Source organism: Stylophora pistillata, chromosome 2, assembly GCF_964205215.1.
Source record: "Stylophora pistillata chromosome 2, jaStyPist1.2, whole genome shotgun sequence".
Lineage (NCBI taxonomy): Eukaryota > Metazoa > Cnidaria > Anthozoa > Scleractinia > Pocilloporidae > Stylophora > Stylophora pistillata.
The window spans coordinates 2,233,231-2,254,153 of NC_142520.1; the positions used below are offsets into that span (position 1 = coordinate 2,233,231).

At 41.6% G+C, this 20,923-nt stretch overlaps 3 protein-coding genes across 3 annotated transcripts; all 3 read right to left on the minus strand.

Annotated features, from left to right (window-relative positions):
• Window positions 1-1,702: 1,702 nt before the first annotated feature.
• LOC111346490 (uncharacterized) lies at window positions 1,703-10,804 on the minus strand. The gene is made up of 6 exons (XM_088747936.1): window positions 10,461-10,804; window positions 10,126-10,185; window positions 9,846-9,992; window positions 9,596-9,697; window positions 2,838-3,015; window positions 1,703-2,167 (listed from the first exon to the last, which is right to left on the minus strand). Exons 1-6 carry the CDS (start codon window positions 10,461-10,463, stop codon window positions 1,878-1,880), a joined length of 780 nt encoding a protein of 259 aa, XP_088604062.1. The 5' UTR covers window positions 10,464-10,804; the 3' UTR covers window positions 1,703-1,877.
• Window positions 6,520-9,346, minus strand: LOC148736645 (uncharacterized). Its single transcript, XM_088747688.1, has 3 exons — window positions 9,305-9,346; window positions 8,183-8,311; window positions 6,520-7,338 (listed from the first exon to the last, which is right to left on the minus strand). The coding sequence occupies exons 1-3, from the start codon at window positions 9,344-9,346 to the stop codon at window positions 6,520-6,522; spliced, it is 990 nt and encodes a 329-aa protein (XP_088603814.1).
• A 4,513-nt stretch (window positions 10,805-15,317) lies between the features above and the next one.
• Window positions 15,318-19,269, minus strand: LOC111346491 (uncharacterized). The gene is made up of 6 exons (XM_022953778.2): window positions 19,007-19,269; window positions 18,684-18,752; window positions 18,184-18,363; window positions 17,288-17,389; window positions 16,649-16,829; window positions 15,318-16,472 (listed from the first exon to the last, which is right to left on the minus strand). The coding sequence occupies exons 1-6, from the start codon at window positions 19,007-19,009 to the stop codon at window positions 16,240-16,242; spliced, it is 768 nt and encodes a 255-aa protein (XP_022809513.1). The 5' UTR covers window positions 19,010-19,269; the 3' UTR covers window positions 15,318-16,239.
• Between the last annotated feature and the right edge of the window lie 1,654 nt (window positions 19,270-20,923).

Below are 20,923 nucleotides of genomic sequence, written 5' to 3' on the forward strand. Positions count from 1 at the left end.
ATAACATTGATGCATTGTAGCTAAAGAGTTCCATTTTATTTAACAAATCTTACGCGACCAGAAAAAACAAGCGCGCGCGGAAAAATAGTCTTTGCATTTGCTCACGTCAGCAGCATACACCCATGGGCAAATGGGGGACGCTAAATTGACCAATCACCCAAACTCACTCACCGTGTTTCAACGTCATCAGCACGTTTATTTTGGCGGCTTTCGCTACTTTGTTATTGACTTGGAGTCTGCTCAGACTCAGTCTCTGAAAGTCTGTCAACGGGAAAATGATGTCATGATAAGCCTTTTGGTGTGATTATTGATGTAAATCTAGACCTGACTGGAAACGTCATTGATAAAACAGGAAGTGATTGTCCAGTTAAGCCCATCCCGTACAGATAGTTAATGATAAACTTCCAGGCACGTTGTAAAAGTATTACACAACACAACTCGTGGCGCTCGGCGCGCGGCATAAGCCGTAGCTGCTGTAGGGCAGCAAACCAAGTTTACAGCAAATAACAAATAAAAATAGTGCAATAAATAATATATATGATACATTTTCATTCTACTTTACAATACCGTGCTCTACTAGCTTTAGCAGACAATCACCAAAGTCTGCAACCTTAATACGGCTATTGACCGGTGTACAATTGGACTTCCCGGGGAGTGGGGTGGGTATGAAAACTGTATTGTGAATCTATATTTTATCTTGCCCAAGTCTTCTACCTGAACGTCACTTGGGATATCAGCAAACTTCTTTCTATTGCTTTAGGCAAAGCACTGTCTCAAAGTTTTTTATATGGAAAGAGGCTCGTAAGACGGCCAGAATAGCTTTCACTGAAGTCAATGTGCTACAGACTGATACAAGAGGTCTACCCATAAGCTTTTTTCTGGTAAATGCAGAAGTTCCATTTTGGAATTTTAAAATTATGGCAAATAGTACGAGGAGTGGAACCTATTTTCGATGATCATGACCTACGGCCAGTATTGGGTCAGTATTGAGCCAGTATTGGTCAGTATTGGGCCAGTATTGGTCGGTGCTCAAAATCCCAGCTGTACTGTATTTGATCGTGACTGTTTGTCTGTATGTCCAACACAGGTTTTCTATCCTCCTTTGTAAAAATGGGGAGGATTATTTACATTTCGTTGAGCATAGGATCGGGATTGAAAAGTCCCTAAGTAGGTCAATAATGAGGTTGGGACAGAATTATATAAAGTTATCGGCCGAGCGGCTCGAGCGACTAAAACCACATATTTATCGCATATCCTTTATTTCGGTTCATGAGGAGGGAAAACGAATGTTCTTCAGAACGGTTTTACAAGCTGAAAGGAGCTATTTCACTGAGCGATTATTCATTTGTTACTTTTGGTTCATCACAGTGAGTGATGAGCAAAGATGAACGAGCTCAAATCTTTTGCAAAAAACCTCCATCGCACGCGGGGAGTCTCGTTTCGGCTGAAAAGTCACGTGAAAAATGGTGCCACAGCAGAAACACAGCATCTACACGTGCCGGAGAAAGTTTCATTTCTTCTTTGTCATTGCAACTCAATTCTACATCGAAATATAAAAAAAAAAAGAGCAAAAGTTGTTATTACAAAAATCGAAGAAGTTGGGGGATGAAAATGCCAGAGTCCTGAGTTCTATTCTCGGAAGTTTCATCAATGAATGAGACAGTAATAAAGGTATTTGGTTATATTAAAAGGATTCAGCATATCTCATCTTTCCTTTTCCTTTTATTAACTCAAATTCAACGGAATATCATTTAAGCGCTCTTTGAATGGTTTTCAGTCAAAATTTATCTGTCAACTTTAAAGAAAGTCTAATTTTGTTAGGTTTGACGATTTTTTATCGACTTATCCATGAAATATCATGAAGTATCTCCCTAGTATCAACATTTCATATCACAGCAAAAGCCGAGGAAATTTGACATCTGATCTATTCCTTTACATTGAAATTTTCCACTTTGGCTGGAGGACATGCAGTCGACCACGTAATAAGAAAAAAGTAAATCGAATTTACACTCTAGTTTATAATTTGGGTAACGTCCCGATCCATTCCGCAGCCAGTGTTGGAACGACTTCTTCAGGCATCTCGTTATCTCTTTTACACCTTCTGGACCAGCACAAACGGCAAAGTCTTCAAATTCAAATGATTTAGACCTTTTCCCACGGCCATGATCTAAAAAAGAAAGAAAGATACATCTATCACCAAAAATAATACCTCTTTTGTCCCTAACCGATGGCTCTTATCGAAGGGGACACTTATTAATAATCAACCAAACTGCACTGATGCTGCTGTAGTTAAAAGTTAAAAAGTTATAAATGTAATAGTGCTAGAAGTTGGTCTTCCTTAAGTCCATACTTTTTAGAAAATTAGGGAGTAGGGGGGCGGAGCGCTTATTCGGTTGAAGACGCTTATTATTCGAAGAAATACGGTTCACAGAGAATCTAAACTTCCTGCATTCTCTTGGATACACGTGATATCTTACTATCTCTCCTCTTAGGCACCGTTACACCATGTTCATTATGTGTTTTCTTACTTCTTTTTGTACTTTTTTCTTCACAGGTTTTCTTTTACTGAGTTCAGATCAAAAGGGAAGATTAAAGGAAACATGTTAGACGAGTGGAAGCAATATTTCAAGTAATTATAAGACCATCTTATCACAATGATCGTGTATCATGAAGAGATAATAAGTTTTTATGTCTTATTAGGCAAGTCTATAGACAAACTAAATTAAAACCCCTGTAAACGACTAATAGGTCCTGACAAATTAAACGGACTGGTGAGCGGTGTTTTATCAATTTCATAGGTGGCCAATTTACCGCTTTTCACCCATTATTTTACCCACCTCTCCTAAGCGAGCTAACAGTAAAATCCATCGGAATTTGAACAATGGTATAGATTGGAAAACTGCCACAGAAATCCAGAAACGTTTGGGGCAAAGATGATCGATTCGCAAAACCCTCCACTCTCCAAGCCCTTTCCTTAGTTGTCACTTGACGGGGTAAGCTGGGCTGCATCGAGGCCTGTACGTGAGGAATGAAGAATGTATACCGATACAATAATGGGATGAGAATTTTGAAAAGGTTCTAAAATGTATAGTGGGGAGGTGGAGGGGGAAGGGGGGGGGGGACAGGGAGGTCAGAGTCTTCCGCTTCCCGTGCCACGTTCTTCCGCCTCCCGTACTTACTTTTGTGCCCCTTTGCTGATTCCGCCTTTCATTGTGTTGCTCTCGTCTTCAGTGTAAGAAACGGCAAATAGAGGTTTAAACGGTTTTATTAAAAAAATCACACTGCGCCAGGACGACCGAACTAAGTGCTGCTCATCGAATGACACAAGGTCCCCGCACATGCCCGGACAATGACGCATACAAAAGCTGATTGACAGAATCACAATAGAGCATTATAAAAAAGTCACGCAACTTGTCACATCTTCCCTTTTTCCTAAGAAACGTTAAACGAAACAACAATAACAAAAAACATTAGGGAGTGACAAAGTCTTTGAACCAATGGGGTGGCTTCACTTCTCGTTGTGACCGCCTCGGTCCAACGTGAACTTCAGATGGAGGGCAGTTTCCGGGTGGGACAGTGGCCGCGGGCTCAGGGCTTGCTTCTGCTGACTGATCCGGAATAATAAGTTCTGGGACATCTTTGGGTTCCCCTGCGTCGATTAGCTGCCGTCGATTTCTCCTATACACCGTCTGTCCTACCTGTACCCTGTAGCTCCTTGGGCCAGCTGTAGCCGTGCATGTTCCTGAACTCCATGTTTTCTCACCAGGTAGTTTCATTCGCACTGTTTCTCCCACGCTGATTGGGTCTAAAGGTTTGGCTTGCTTGTTGTAGTAGTGCTGTTGTCTTTGCTTGGTACCTATCAACTTGCGAGTGTCCTCCTCAGTGGGAAAGTTGGGCTGTAACAGTGAGCCTGCTACCGGCAGCAGTGTTTTACAACGGCGACCCATGAGGCGTTGGGCGGGGCTGGTGCCAATTCCTGCCGTGGGTGTGTTACGCCAGTCTAAGAGTGCCTGAAACTCTGATGCTCCAGACGCCTTGCACTTTGTAAACAAATTCTTAACTGTCCGAACTGCATTCTCTGCCTTTCCATTCGACTGAGGATAGGCCGGCGAGGATGTCTTGTGCTCGAACATCCAGGCCCTGGAGAAAACTGAAAACTCGGCGGACGAAAACTGTGGACCATTGTCTGTGACCAGAGTGTCTGGAACTCCAAATCTTGCAAATATGGCTTTCAGTTCCCTAATGATGGCTCGAGAAGTGATGCTGCTCAGGCGGGCCACTTCAATAAAGTTGCTGTAGTAGTCGCAAACAACTAACAACACCCTGTTATCGAATTCACAGAGGTCAGCGGCAACCTTTGCCCACGGGCGTGCAACGAACTCGTGTGACTGCATTGGCTCCTTTCCTTGCTCATTGCGATGGGATAGGCAGATATCGCACTTGGAAATATATTCTCTCAGTTCTGTGGCCATACGTGGCCAGTACAGGGTTTCTCTGGCCCGGCGCAGACATCCCTCAATACCAATGTGAGACGCGTGCGTCTTCTCCATGAGTTCCTTTCTCATCACTAAAGGAACAACAATCTGCTGACCTTTGAAGATAAGCTCGTCCTGGATAGTTAACTCATCGCGCACGTCAAAGTAAGGGCGAACACATTCGGGTGCTTGAGCTCTATTTTCCGGCCATCCGCCTCTGGTCACTTCCCGTAACTTCTGCTGTACTGGGTCATCTGCGGCTGCATTTTTCAGCTGTTGCCAGCGGTCAATGGTCACTGGGAGCCAGCTACGGTGGTCAACGTCTTCTAACTCTCTGGAGAACTCGGTGGCATTCACTTCTGGTAGGTAGGCGCGACTTAAGGTATCTGCCAGCAGCATTTCTCTTCCTTTCTTGTACTTCACTTTGACACTGTACTTCTGCAGGCGCAGCAACATTCTCTGGAGTCGTTTGGGGGCTGATGCCAGTGATTTCATAAAGATCGCCTCCAGGGGTTTGTGATCCGTTTCTACATTCACCAGGTCTCGGCCATACACATAGGCGTCAAAACGATCGCAAGCAAAGACTATCGCCAGGAGTTCTTTCTCAATTTGGGCATAGCGTGTCTCGGCCGGTGTCAGGGCTCGTGAGGCGTATGCGACAGGCTGCCCATTCTGCATCAGAGCGGCTCCTAGGCCGGACTGGGATGCGTCGCACTGTAGTGTAACTTCTTCCTTGAGATTATAGTAACGCAGAACTGGGGTGCGCGTAACCATTTCCTTTAACTTCACAAATGCAGTCTGTTGAGGTTCATTCCAAACCCACTGTACGTCATTCTGTGTTAAGTCCCTTAGAGGCTTAGTTGTATCGGAGAGATGTGGAAGAAACTTGGCCAGGTACTGAGCCAGTCCCAGAAGACGTTGTACTCCTTGCTTGTCTGTAGGGGGTGGCATCTCAACGATAGCTCGGACTTTGGCGGGATCTATTCCCAGTCCCTGAGCAGTGGCCATGTGTCCAATGAAGAGTACTTGTGGCTGTCACAGCTTGAGCTTCTCTAAGTTTAGGCGAACATTTCTTTCCTTGCATCTTTAGAGGAAGAGCAGAGGATTTTTGTCATGATCCTGAGCCGCTTCTTCAAACGTGTCACCGTAACCGACTGCAATAAAATCGTCTGCCACCACCTCAATACCCGTCATGCCTTCAATAAGCTCGTGCATTTCCGTTGAAACACTTCCGGAGCTGATGAGATTCCGAATGGCATGCGCCTCCAGCGATACCGACCGAAGGGGGTCTAAAAGGTCGTCAGGTATGAAGATTCTTCATCAAGGTTGACGTGCCAGAACCGATTCCTGACATCCATAATTGTGAAGACCTTTGCTCCATGAAGGCGTGTCGCAATGTCCTCAACTGTCGGAAGCTGATAATTTTCTCTCTGTATTGCACGATTCAGATCTTTGGGGTCCAGACATATGCGCAACTTTCCATTCTTCTTTGGTACTGCGACAACGGAGTTTATCCACCTGGTGGGCGTGGTCACCGGAGCTACGACACCCTGTGCTTCTAAATCATCTAATGCTTCCTTAAGCTTGGGCCTTAATGCCACTGCGATGCGACGTGGAGCATGCTGTACTGGGGGGATCGTTTCATCTAACTTAATCTTGTATTCACCGTCCAGTTGGCCTAGGCCATCACCAAAAACGTCTGGGAACTTTGACATGAGCGCCTCTTTGCTTAAAGGTGAACGCGGGGCATCCACTGCAAAAACCGAAGCACTTCCAGTCTCAGGCCTGTGGATAAAGTCATTATCTTTGTACTGGATAATACCCATAGCTAAGCACGACTTGATGCCAAGGATAGGACGTAGTTTAGCGTTGTTGACTAAACGGCAGTCCAGACGGAATGACCTTTCGTTTCTCCAGACGCGGATGCTGACGCAACCAATGACCTTAACTTTCGAGCCCCCATAGGCGACAAGCGATGCCTCGGTGCGAGTTACCTTTTCAAGTGTTTCGTCTTTGGATGCTTTCTTATAAATATGTAGTGGCATCACGTCACACTGAGCGCCAGTGTCCGGCTGAAAACGAAGTTACCCGACTCTAATTTCAATGTGACCAGTTGTGAATCATCAAGCTCCACGGCTGCTACGTCTGTTTGGTACATTTCGCTGGCCTCTTCGTCTTCTAAATCGGCGGCTTTGACCTCCTTGGACTTGCATTTCGCTATGAAGTGATTCCTCTTTCCACACTTCAGGCATTCCTTACCGAGTGCGGGACAGGATTCCAAGTTTTCCATATGTTGATATCCACAATTGTCACACTCTCTCCAGTTACGTCCGCGTTGACTTTGCTGTTGTCTTCTCCGCATATTCTTCTTTGGTTTTCTTACGTTAGAGGTACGCTCTTGATCTACTTTGTTGGTTTCCGATTCGGTGGCATCTCCAACAACTTTCATTTGGGCTTGCATGCTTTCGGCGGCGCGACAAATCTCGTCTGTTTTGGCTAAGGTGAGAGCAGCCTCGCGAAGTAATCTCTCCCGGACTTTTGTGTCGCGTATGCCAAAAATCAAACGGTCTCTGAGTATTTCGTCCGGAGTTATGGTATTGAATTCGCATCCCGCGGCGAGTTCACGAAGTGCGGTCTTGTACTGGTCATATGTTTCTCCTGCTTCTTGTGATCGGCGGTTGAATCGGTAGCGCTCAAAGGGGACATTTTTTCGCGGTTGGCAATATTCGGCAAACTTCGTCAAAACCGGGGCAATCTTGTTCTCGTCGCCCTCCTCGGTCCAATCTGTAAACGTGGAATAAACATCGCGAGCCTCTTCGCCTATGACTGTGAGGAGAGTAGCAACTTGGACTGGTTGGGCTTTCTAGGGGTGCCGGCGGCGGTAAACTAAATCCTGATGCCATACTAGTAGTCTTCCGTCCGTATGGGTCCTGTGACCGCTGCCACCATGTAAGAAACGGCAAATAGAGGTTTAAACGGTTTTATTAAAAAAATCACACTGCGCCAGGACGACCGAACTACGTGCTGCTCATCGAATGACACAAGGTCCCCGCACATGCCCGGACAATGACGCATACAAAAGCTGATTGACAGAATCACGATAGAGCATTATAAAAAAGTCACGCAACTTGTCACATTCAGGTTAATCAAGAGAAACAGAAACCAGGGTTTAACTTTCAAACTGTGCCAAAAATTAATATTCTTTTTCATTTTCTAGCCTTTATTTTGGCGGGGGATCATTGGTTCCCGATGAAAGTTCACACAGGTCAGTTTTCTTAATCAACACTAACCGAATTATCACAGTTTGATAGTCGCTTATGACATCTCCTTATAAAGACGAAAGTCTCATTTCACTGTGTGATGTAATTTGAGTTGTGCGGAGCGAACTCCCAGGAAGGTCTTCCATGAACGGATTTTTCGTGGTCACAACGAAAAATACTGAGGCCGATTAATATAGTCTTTGACGGCGTGTGACCTGAATGACCCTGAATCGCTTTCTTTGCTGGACATTTTTGACAGCTACAGCTTACCAAACACTATACATGTCATGCTATCTCATGTTTTCTTGCCTCCGAAATTTTCTTTTAAACGTTGGTGGATGTTAAGTGGAAATTTCAAAACGTTGCTAGATAAGTGTTTTTGACTGAATAATACCCAGTAATAAACAACAAACTATCGCCTTATTTATTTCTGCTTCCGCTTCCCACCATCATGTAGATACTGCTTCCCGCCCTCATGTAGATATTGCTTCCTGCCCTCTGTTCTCCCGCTTCCCTCTCTTTTCCACCCCCTGTTCTCCCAGGCTCCCGCCCCCCCTGTCCCCCTCCACTGTAGAACTACAGAGATAAACACAGGTACCAGCTGGCATATCAAGAGCGCGGCCGGCGGTCAAAATCCACTAACCATGCTTGACCAGTCCAGCGTTTTAGAAACGACATTAAATTTGCACATTAATCAAATCTATGATAATTTCGTTAGGAAAGAAACATGTTGTGGCGTTAAAGGAGCACTCTTATGAAACCGCCCTATGATTTGAAAACTCGAAAAATTCAGTTATTTCATTATAAGATAAATTTTTAGCGATTAATAAAGCCTTTTCAATATTGATTTTAGTTGAAAGTCAATTCTAGGGCGAGAAATTACGATTTGAAAACCGTTCCGCAATTAATTTTCGTGATCACGGCCAACTTATCTTCGGTCAACGGTCACTCCCATTGTGACGTAGATTACTCAACACACTTTTTATATTTATACGGAAACCTCGTGAAATTTAGTGAAATAGTCTTAGTCTTAGTGTTATAAAAAGCAGTATATACGATCAAAATACTGTTTTTGAAAATTAGCCACGAGCACGGCGCGTCAAATGAGTAATCTCCAAACTCGCGCCAGTCTTCTTGAGCCTGGCAAGTGATTACGAAAATTAATGATGGAACGGTTTTCAAATCGTAATTTCTCGCCCTAGAATTGACTTTCAACTAAAATTATCGTTGAAAAGGCTTTATTAATCGCTAAAAACTCATATCATAATGAAATAACTGAATTTTTCAGGTTTTCAAATTATAGGGCGGTTTCATAAGAGTGCTCTTTTAAAGATTTGAGGTGAACTGGCGGTAGGGCGAGCTTGCAACGGGGCGAAAGCTGTCATAACCCATATGTGAGGCTACCCAAATAAAGAGCCCTCTCTACCTAATCGCTTGAGAATAGGCCACAAATGGGACTCCCCTGAAACTCCAGAACAAACAGTCAGAGGAGTGAGCCAAAGTGGCTTTTGAAATATCTTGTCACACTCAACTTTTGGGCCAATTCAAGTTTGAGCCAAATCGGTTTACCATCACTTTTGGCTCCTGGAACACTTTCTCAGACAGGGACATACCTTCGCAGATAACTCTTTCCCATTAACTCTCTTTCAAGTAACAACCCACGAGGCACTATAATGGCATTTTGATCTTGCGCGTCACTAATGTGTAACCAAACTTAATCTTTAACTTACCGACAGCTACGGTCATGATGAAAAGCAAAATCCACTTCAACAAATTAAAACACCATTGAAATGGAATTTGATAACTCCGCACTCTACCAAGAGATTAGAATCTCTGATTTATATGATCTGTAGACTCTACCTGTTTCATGTTGACTCTCATCTTCCCCGGCTCTGGAAGAGATGAATCCAGTTTAGATACATAGCAGGCACGTGCTGATGGTACTCTGTAAACAGACAAACCCTGAGGAAAGATATATTCATACATCTTCGTTAATTTGTTCATTCTAATATTAGCGCAGATGCTGAACTGTGTACACAGTTCGGTAGTGTTTTCTTTAAGATAACCTTGATTTTCTATCGCAGTTGTGTTTTGAATGTGTTAACTGTACCTCGCAAAAGTCATTCATCATTTCCATTGCGTCCGCGTCGTTGTGTTGAGGAACACGGATCACTTCGGTTTGATTGTCGACATCCACTTCTACATCTTCGGTAAAAGTCGCTCCATTTTCGGAAACAAGAAAGGAATAGCTCTCAGTCTTTCACATTGAAATCGCAAATGATGATAATAGTGATAAGTAACCTTCTTAAATTCAGTGAATAAAGTCGGTTCAAATAGCTCAGATATACAAATTGGTCAAGAGAAAAGTGAGATAATTCATCAAAACTCACAATGCAGTAAACTCGAACTCCATTCAAGGTGATAAAAAGAATGCCGACCAAAAAGACATTCTGAAAGACAAAGGCAACATCAGTGATAAATAACAGACAGGTGCTATTAAGTGAGATGCCTTGAAGAAGATTCCAAGAACATGCGGATTAACTTTATCATCATTCCGTTGATTGAGGGCTACAGGCTATTTCTTTCCTCATAGAGCTTATAGAAACAGGGTGCTTGTGGCGAACAGAAGCGATTTGATAAATTTCATAAAAAGAAATAAATCTGACAGCCTAATGTGAGACACATGTTAAATATCGAGCTTTACAAAGTGAACTAAAACACATACCATCTCCTCAGTGGGTATACTGTGTTGATTTGAACCTTTTAGATGATTAGGTGAAAATACGGTAGAACTCAGCGAGATGGAGACTATAGAGCTAGTTATATGCTGAGTGTCTCAGCTACGCCGACTCGAAAATGATCAGCAGGTTATGAAATTGTTTCGTTGTTACTGCTTCAGGAAGCTGGAGTGGACTTAAACAGTGACAGATATTATTGAAGGCGGCCTGGTTAACTGATAAGTCGTAACGTTTCGCTTCAGGAAGTAGACCATTCAACAGAACAATATGTTTGAAATTTTTCAGTGCGGCTGAACATTTTCATCTTAACCTCCCGGTTAGCTCAATTGGTAGAGCGCCGAACTGTTGTGCGGGAGGTCGTGAGTTCAAATACGGCCCGACCAACACTCAGGGTCTTTAAATAACTGAGAAGAAAGTGCTGCCTTTGTAATAATATCGGCAAATGGTTAGACTTTCTAGTGTTCTCGGATAGGGGCGATAAATGGAGGTCCCGTCTCACAAGCCCTTGTATGTGATAAAAAAATTTGTGGGACGTTCTAGAACCCACACACTGCACGTAGTGCCCGGTGTTGTGGTCTGTCTTTGTGTAGTGTCTATCAAATTTATGGGGGGTACTGCGCCTTCAGTCGAATATTGTATAGAAAGGGCGCAATATATATAAGGAATTCATTCATTTAAAACTAACTGATTATAACTGTCGCTTCCTTGTGGAGATTTACCAGGGAACGGCCGCTTTTTTGATCGAAATCCGTTTTTATTTCTCCCAGCTTGACTAATTTATGCTCACTGCGCATTGCCTTATGTTTATGCGAGTCACTTTTGAGATCATGAGAAGTGTATACCACCCTCCAGAAGCTGCAGTGTGACGAACATTTCAGTCACGCTCTCAGACATTACGACTGAAGAGGGGGGCATTGGGATTTTCGGTTTGTTCGGTTTTGGCGGAAGATTTTTGTGCAGGTCTGATACACGTTGTACTTGGTTCAACCGGAGCACGCAATGAACACGGACTTCAGGACATCTTACAAGTCAGTTGAACAACAGGAACTTGCTTTTACAGTAGCTGGAGCGTCATGATAGACCGTGTAGTAAGATAAAGAACAAGGGGAAGAATTCAGTGACCCAGGAACTGAGTTGTGAAAATGACTCAATTGCGAACGTGACCACCGTACAAAGGAACAGACTTCCTCAAGAGAATATAATCTTTTTATTTACATTAAATCTTTCCGTTTCCTCTGAACAATATCAATTTACTTGATCGTCGAAATTAGCCAAAAAAATTCATTTGTGAAGGTGATATCTGCATTCGGCCATCTTTAGTGATTTAAATACTTCTTCAATTAATGCGAATTTTTTACGCTTCGTGATCATTTTTCGGCAAAGCTGCACTGTCTCAAAGTTTTTATGTGGAACTTGGAGCGTGACGAATTTATTTAGAAGGCGTAGCGCTTCTCCGTATACGAATCCTTTCTTCGAGCCAATAGCTTTAAGTAAAATCAACGTGTTGCAAAGTAACACAAAGAGGTCTGCCGATAAGTTTTTCGGTAGTAATGCTGAAGATTTCAAGATTATGAAAGATCGGCAAATAGTACGAGGAGTTGGAAATATTTTCGATGACCCATGGCCAGTATTGGGTCAATACTCAAAATCCTATAAGCTAGCTGTACTGTATGTCTGCCTGCCTCTCTCCACCCAAGTGTTTAAATGGGTACCGGCCATTTAATGCTGGGGGTAAACCCGCGATGGACTGGCATCCCATCCAGGGGGGAGTAGAAATACTCCTAGTCGCTTAATGCTACAGAAATCGGAGTTAAGCGCTGGCCTGATGGGCCACTTGGCTCGTAAACAGACTTTACCTTACTATCATCTGCCTGTCTGTATTTCCAACACAGGCTTTCTATCTTCCTTTGTAAAAATGGGGGAGGATGATTTACGTGCCGTTTAGCATAGTATAAGGATTGAAAGGTCCCTAAGTGGGTCAAAATGAGATCGGGACAGAATCATAAAGACGTCTGCCAAGCGGCTACAGCGACTGAAACTGCATGAACATAATTAACGCATATCCTTGATCTCAGTTCACGAGGAGGGAAAACAAATGTTCTTCAGAACGGTTTTACAAGCTGAGAGGAGCTACTTCACTCATGATAGACTATTTATTCGTTACTTTTAAGTTGACGGAGTGAATGAAAAGGAAAAGAAAGCGCTTAAATTATGGCAAAAAAACCTCAATCGCAATGAGTTTTTCTCGGCCATGACTGAGTATTAATATAACTGAAACGTAGGTGAAGAATGGTCTCATTAGATGCACAACACGTGCCGAAGAAAGTCATGACAGCTCAGTTCGAAAAAAAAAATATAAATAAAACAAAACAAAACAGTAATGAAACATGAAAAGTGACAAATATTATTGAACATGCCTGGTTAACTGATCAGTCTTCACTTTTCGCTTAAGGAAGCTGGCCATTTAGCAAAACAATGAGTCACTCTTTCAGATATGATTTTTACGACTGAAGCTAGACGCTTGACAATATGGCTGTTACCCCGGGGGTTTTAGATGCTTGGAAACGTTGACATCGAGTTAACATAAATGCAACCAAAAGCACTGATTCTATTACTATTATTAGAAGTGAATACCGTTTACAAATCACAGTACATAATTATCGTGACTGATCAATTATCATTCGCTCACTGGAGGCCTTCATTACAGTTAAGTGCAGACAAAGTAGTTTCGTAAGGATGCAGAGACAACTTAAGTTTTCATTGCTGTAAAATACGGTTTATTACAGAGTAAATCAGTTGCTCTTCAGAGAAAATAAGAAAAACTAATTTAAATGTAATCTCAGCCCGAAAGCCGCGGGCCTCCTCACGCATTCGTCATTTATCAGTCTTCAACAAAAAGGTTTACTGAAACTACCAACGCGAGTGGCTTCAGAAATTTGATTTCGATTTTTATCTCATTTTAACTTTATCATGGGGACGCGCGTACAAGATTTGAGAGAAAAAAAGAAGGAAATTTAAAAGATTGCAGAATTCTAATGGATACATTTTTGTCTACAATGATGTGACAATAAGGTACCAACATGAAAACACGGCTAAGCTTATGCGGAAGATTTTTGTGAAAGTCTGATACACGTTGTTCTGGGTTAGACTGGAGAACGTAATGAACACAGACTTCATGACATCGTACAGGTCAGTTGAACAGGAAATTTTTCCGACAGTAGCTGGAGCGTCATGATAAACTGCGTACTGTGACCAGGCTCACAATTGTGCATGACATTGCAATATTTTTTTTATAATTTTAGAATTACATCTTCAGAAACTATTTCCTATGATAATCAAATTATTATACACACAGGATTTGCATCATAAATTTCCTTTATGTCGCACCATCACACCTAACTTTCAAAATCTTAAAGAATTTCCTGCTATTGTTCGATTCCTTAGAAAAGAAGTACAGTTAGTTTATAAAAGGGGAGATGTTACAATATACTAATTTATCTAGGGTCTCGCGATTATAATAAATTAAAGTGCATTTTTCACAAGCGAAAATGTTCCGAAGTATCTACGGCCTAGAATATACCATGAAGTAGTGAGGGAAGGGTCGCACTTTTGTCAGTCACCTGAAGATGGGGGGGTCTGGAGTTTTTGGAAAAATACAGAAATTCCCCAGCCCCCCCCCCCCCCCCAAACAAAAAAACTTAGCTTCCCTGGGAGTGAGTTAAAATCATCTTTTACTACTATATCTTTCTCTCTGTTTTCATAAAACGACAACCATTTACCTCAGCAGTCTTAGTGTCAGTGGCGGTTCGCTCTGACGAACGGTTAACGCTCGAAACGTCAGCTTTTTACTCGTTACGGTGGCCAATTGTGACAATTTCAACTTAGTTGATATAACCAAATTACCTTGTTACCCCCACCGACGCAGCACCACAGTTTCTTTAGAAAAACGACTTTCTGCCAATTTCCACCACTAGTCACCTCCAATTCGGTAAAGAGATGTTGTTTAAAAAAAAAAAAATTCAATTCGCCGGTTGAGAAAGTCTAATATCATTTAAGCTCCTTGCAAAGGAGCATTGCCTTACTTCCCCCAATGAGCGCCCTTCACCTTAAACGCAAAGTCACGGCGAGCGCATCCCCTTCCCCTCCCCTCTCACTTCCTTACTAGAAGAGATACAGGAAAAACCTGTTTCTTTAATTTCGCAACCTTCCCTATAACTTCCAAGCCTCAACTGCAACGGAATCAATACAGGATAATGTTTTTTTTCATCATGTTACTTCCAGTTGTTTCTATCTGCATGTGTTTGAAGAGTTTATTTATGTTCAGTCGTCAGGGGCGTAGCAAGTCGTTTTTGGCTTTTAACCTGTTCCATGCCTGGTAAGTATAGTGCGGGATAATATTCCAAGAAAAATAAATATTCCAAGAAAAGTTTGTAAGCCCGGGCTCACTGGCTTAAAGGGAGCTACGCGCCTGTTCATTATCTGTTCTTTAATTAAATTTTTTCCTTTAGTTACAGGATAGAACAGCGCCCCTTCTTTTAGCTGGGAGCTTTGTCGAGGAAATACGGTATTCATGGTGGCTGGGAACAGTTTTCCAAGACACCTACCGACCACATTCACAGCGGTCTAAAACCAACTTTCCCTCTTCGCAGTCAGATCAGTTTCACACGTTTCAACCAAAGGATTGATGTTCGCTTTTATGAAATCGTTAAATTTTTCGGGGACGATCTTGGAAATTCCTCGATAGATTTTCTCACAACTACAGGATTCAAGTCTGAAATCACAGGCATTTATCTTTCGTGCGTATCAACATGTGCAGTCAACAAGGACTCATCAGTACAACTCGACATGATATCATCAAAATTTTTATTTTCCTTGTAAATTTTTAAAGCTTAAGCCATAACCTCTCGTAAACATTGACTACGATCACATAAAGACTCTTGAGAGTTGAATTTATTCTGCGACCAGGCTCTCATTGTAAGCACTTCTGCAGGAGTGTTTGTTTGCGGGAAAGCAAGAGGCCTTGAACAACGAGAGCCGGCTATAGGTATGCGAGGGGTCTGGCACTGATTATGATTAGTCCCTCAAATGCGGGAAAATCGCGCGCTGTGTGAGGACCTGGTTGCAGGCTAAGTTGAAATGTTGTTCATATTTTCTTGTAAGCGAACACTTCATGATCATATAATCAGTTCTCCTGATTTACTGTGAACTTCTGTAGTCATAAATCTCTTAGGGTGATATTTTTGGTGGTTGCCCACAGGATGTTTGACTGCGTTTACTACCATCACGCTTTTTTAAAATGGCCTACATTTTTTCTGTTATCTTTACGATCACTTAATTGAAACTCTTTGAGATTTTTACGCGAAATTCATCATGTTATTACAAATTTGTGGAAACGACCACTGATTTATTTTGGTACTGATCAAATCTTAACAATCAAAAGAAGAAAAATAGACGCCGAATTTACACGGTACAATTGTTTCCTTTTGTTTTCCTGTCGTCATGAAAAATCGTATGCCATATTTATGATTGAACATTTTTGTGTGTGCCTACGATGAAAACAAAAAAATACTTTATCTGTCACAGGGGATGAAATATGTTTGAAATCCATTCACCCACGTTATATTCGTGCTGTGTATACTCTGTCGAAGATTTGTCTCAGTTACGAATTCGAGTACATGTCGTATATATGTAGATCGCGTATCGCAAATTAAACAAAATCGCATCGTGTAAATCGGCCTTTTCACTTATCATTCTACGGCTAATTATCTATGGACATCTGGCTTCACAGCACATGATCCTTCCACTCTCATGGTTGGCCGTCACTTCGCAGATATTTACTTTCTGTACGCTGTTTTGCTTGCATTTCAGGTAATAAACGCAATGGTGAGTGGTAAATTTGCATCGCAGTTTCCAATCCGTCCACGCGCATCCACTAGGTGGGGTTCGGCCACACAAATCATATTCATCAAATTCTATGGTGGTTTGGCGTTTGACCCTTTCTGTGAAGACGGAAATACAGTTGTTTAAAGTACTTAAATAGCTGGAGAACATTTATTCGACAAGGCCGAGATATATTCCAGAGGGAACAGACCAATAAAAAATTTTTAACATTAGAATTGGGGCCCTGCTGGTCTAGTGGTGTGCTTTAAAAGTACGGGTTACTTCAATAACTTACTTTCCAGTTGATTCCCCACAACAGTAACTGAGTCAGGTGTGTACTCCATTAAGCGGTAGACTGGGTACTGGGCACAGAAATCTCTCACTTCCTCCCGCAGAGTCGTCTTGTCGACTTTCCCCACAATCACCCACCTGTGACTCACTGTTGTGATGTCATGATTCGCGGAAAGACTGGCCATCTATAAAGAAGAAGATTTACACAAAATTTACAATTAATCGAGTGTGCTTTTAAGAGATAGTCGTGCTCTGACAGATCTAAGATTCTGTCAAATGTTGCTACAATAGCCGACGCGACGTAACTTCCGGCGGGTCGTAAAACCCCCAGACATGGTTGCTAATGCCGGTTGAATGTTGGACAATTTCATTCGTAAGCTTTAGCCAGACCTCTAATGAGGAGTTTGGCTGTCAAATTAACATAACTGCATAGCCAAACTTATTCCATCTGTTCACACGGTGTTTGTAGAATATTACGATTAACATTCGCAAGGGGTTCTACCGCAGTAAAAAACAAAATAAAACAAAACAAAAACAAAACAAAGCAAAGGAGAAAGATTGCGACTTATCCGCTCAGATGACTGCAATCGACAATGTAACGAACTGCAGTGGTAAAAGTTTCCAGTAGATATTAACTTGTTACCTGTCTTACTGCAGATTTCATGGCGTTTGGATTTGGCAGATCTGTCGGTAAAGGGCTGAGATAACAAACGCCACCATCTTGAAAGCGAGTGAGTGTTATATTCTATATAAAGTGAAAATAGGTTATCAACAAGTGACATTGAAATTAGTCTGGTACAGTGTGGACACAAGTGATTTGAATGTTACTAAAATAAGGAAAAGAGAATGAGGAATGGGAAATTGAAATGGGAATAAAAAAATATTCTGGATTAGTTGCTTATAATGGGGAATAGATACTATTCAGCGGTGATTATCGATATCAGCACCTCTTTGTAACGCTTTGCAGCAATTAAAACAAAGGAACGGTATAAGTCATGATAATAAAACTTATTTCTATTAATAAAGTGGAATCCCGATTTCTCGAACCTCCAGGGGAAACGCAAGTTGGTTCGAGAAATCGGGAGTTCAAGAGTTCGAAGGTGAAATTACAAGTGAAGCAAATCGAAGGGAAACAAAGTTTGGTTCGAGATATCGGAAGGTTCGAGAAACCGAGGGTTCGAGAAATCGGAATTCCACTGACAATTTTTTAAAACAGCTTAACAGCTTTATTGGGTATGACTCATAGAAGTCGTAGACCCAACAGGCTTGGTGCGAATGGAACACAAGGACCCATGCGAGGCACCACCCTTCAGAGAGACACTTTGAGAGTAAAGTGTCTTGCCCAAGAACACAACACAACTCGGAGAGGTCTCGAACCCAGACCTCTCGATCCGGAGTCCGGTGCACTATCCACTAGGCCACTGCGCCTTCCGTTAATTAAATATTTGAGTAGAAATTATTGAGTTGCAAATGCATTTATAATTAAAAACGATTTGCTAATTACATATCTATTTGCGGTCTGTTTGAAGACAATCTTACCATTCGAAAATCGTACAAGAAATCAGCGGCAAGAACGTCATTATGCGCCGGTACTGAAAAGTATTCGATGTCGTTTGCTTCATCGATTTCGATTCGTTCATTAAAGCTTGCTTGTTTTTCAGTGATGTGAAGATTGAAGTTTTCATTCTCTGCCCCGAGCCTTGGATTGGGGTCTTGAATCTATCAATAGAGACATATTGTAAGACAGTTAAAAAAGATTTAAAAGAATTAACTGAATCATGTTGCTTATTTCATTTACGTTGCTAAACCTCTATGAATTCTGTTCTTCGAGTACTGGTGGTGAGTTTGACCATGAATAATCGCAGCGTAGAGGACAATTATAAAGCAGCTTTTAAAACTAACAAGCTTGCTGTTATCAAATTCCGGCATATGTTTGTTAATCCATGTGTGCTTCACGGCTTGTGACTAGATGAATATGGTTGCTCGCTCAGACCATGAAAAGACCACGACTTTTTAAAAACAAGTATTAGAAAACTCACCACTGCAGCTTTCATCTGACCGCTAGAGGCCAACAGAACTAGTAAGGCCGCTATTATGGGAGAGGATGCCTACGAACAAAACAAAAGTCGGACACTTTTTGGATAATTATCACAAGATCAGTCTTGACCCCACCGAGTAAATTAAGAATCAATCATCCTTTACAAACAAATTGGTGATCTTGAGGGGTGAGGAGCAAGGGGTAAGGTTCATTGCATGCTTTAGTGATAACTAAGGATTAGTTTCACACTCTCATAAAAAGTGATTTAACATTTGAAATCACACAAAATCAAATTAAACAATAATGTTACCCATACTGACTTACCATGGCTCGTGGTTCTAACTCCTTATCAAGTACACCTCAGGTAGGTTAGATCTGGTGTGAAAAGATCTGCCTGTTGCGTCGATTTATATTCCCTCGAAGGGCCGAAAAAAGCAGGATTATTTTCATAGGCCGCCCTGATTTGACAGTTTGTTCCTGTAGTCCTTAAGCGTTCCCCGCATTCTCACTTACGTCAGACGTTTTTCCACTGGAAACTCGTAAAAGGACAACTAAACCTTTTAATAGTGGAATGTAGACGTTGTTGCTGAATCGGCACGTTCCACTATGGTTCCTGAATCAAAGAAGCCGAATGACAATTGCCGATCACTGAAGAGGAAGTAATTTATTTCATTTTCTTTTGTTTGAACAAATCGCCGGGGTAAATTACCTTCCTTGTTTTTGTCATTTTCAAGACTCAACGGCATCTTAGAGGTCAAATTTTGAAAGTGCAAGGACAATTACTGAAAACCAATGACACTGATGATCAAAAACTGGAACTAAACCACTAGTAAACTGATGAAAAGAAGAAGAAGCTGAAATAAAGCTAAGTTCATGAGTAAGGTGTGGCCCCCAAACACATAACATAATCGCACATGCATGTAACGTCCTACTTAAAAGCGTCATGCATGAAACACCTTAGTCAGACCTTGCGAATAAGCTTGCTTCATACTGAATGTTAAGCTTTAAAATAGAAATATCATTTACGTTAAGCATATAAACAAGCTTATCTGACAACTCTTTCAAGAAGATTTGGCGGAAACTTTGAAAAAATGTTGGGGCGATGTTTGAGGGAATACAGCAAATACGGTACTCGATACTCACTTCTGAAACCGTTCCTCTTCAGCGCTACAGGAGGTGACTGATACAGCGTTTCTGAGAAGCTTTAAAGAGGATCTCAACGGGGAGTCACGTTGACGGTTGACGGTTAAAAATAAGCCCTTTTGACGGTTCAAGGTTAAATTTTAGTTCATTTGATGGTTGACGGTTAAATTTTGGGAATGTCGTTTAGAAAACGAACTAAATGCGCGAATTTGGCGTTTGTAGAGAACTGTTAATTTATAACACCTCTCCTTACTAAAAGACTAACGTTTTACGATACCGGAAGTGTTTCCACACCAGAAGTCAGTTCTGACGCTAAACAGTTTTACTCGTGACAAGTGGGTAAATGATTTATATAAATGTATATTTGTAAAAAAAACTTTTATTTATAAACAACAGAACTTGACCCCAATTAAGGCAATCGTTTAGTTCTTAATTAAGGATATTTGAGACATTTGACGGCTACCAGGCATTGGCTTGCTTATTGGACGGTTGACGGTAAAAATATTGCGTTTTTGACTGTTGACGGTTTATATTTTGGCCATTTGACGGTTGACGGTCAACCCCATTGCGACCCTCTCGTAACCAAAAGTTAGAACAACATACCTGAAATTGACGGCTCAAGATGCTTTCAAAAAGAAATAAGATCACAGCAGAACGTGATCAAAACAAAATCAGAGAGTAAAGTCACGATCAGCATTACAACTTCTTACGCATGAAACTGAAAACGTGATGCAAACTTAGCATTATTTTTAAGTATTAGGATTGTCATAATCCTGTAATAGATTGATCAGGAGAGGTTCCACTGTCTATTTCTCTTAAGTTAAGAGAAATAGACAGTGGAACCTCTCCTAGTACATATCTTTATTCAAGAGACAAAATTTGCATGGTCCTTCCTGACTAAGAAAATCTTCTTGTAACTATTATGAAAGCCTAAATTTTTGTAGTAAAGTTGAGGCCTGGACGTAAAAACCTTAATGGCGAAGGCAAATTTTAGTTAAACAAACCTGATGGATATCGGTGGCGTATAAGTTTGTCTGCGTATGAATCCTGACTACACATGCCGGTCTTTGTCATTCAGTGGTGACTGTCATTTCTTCG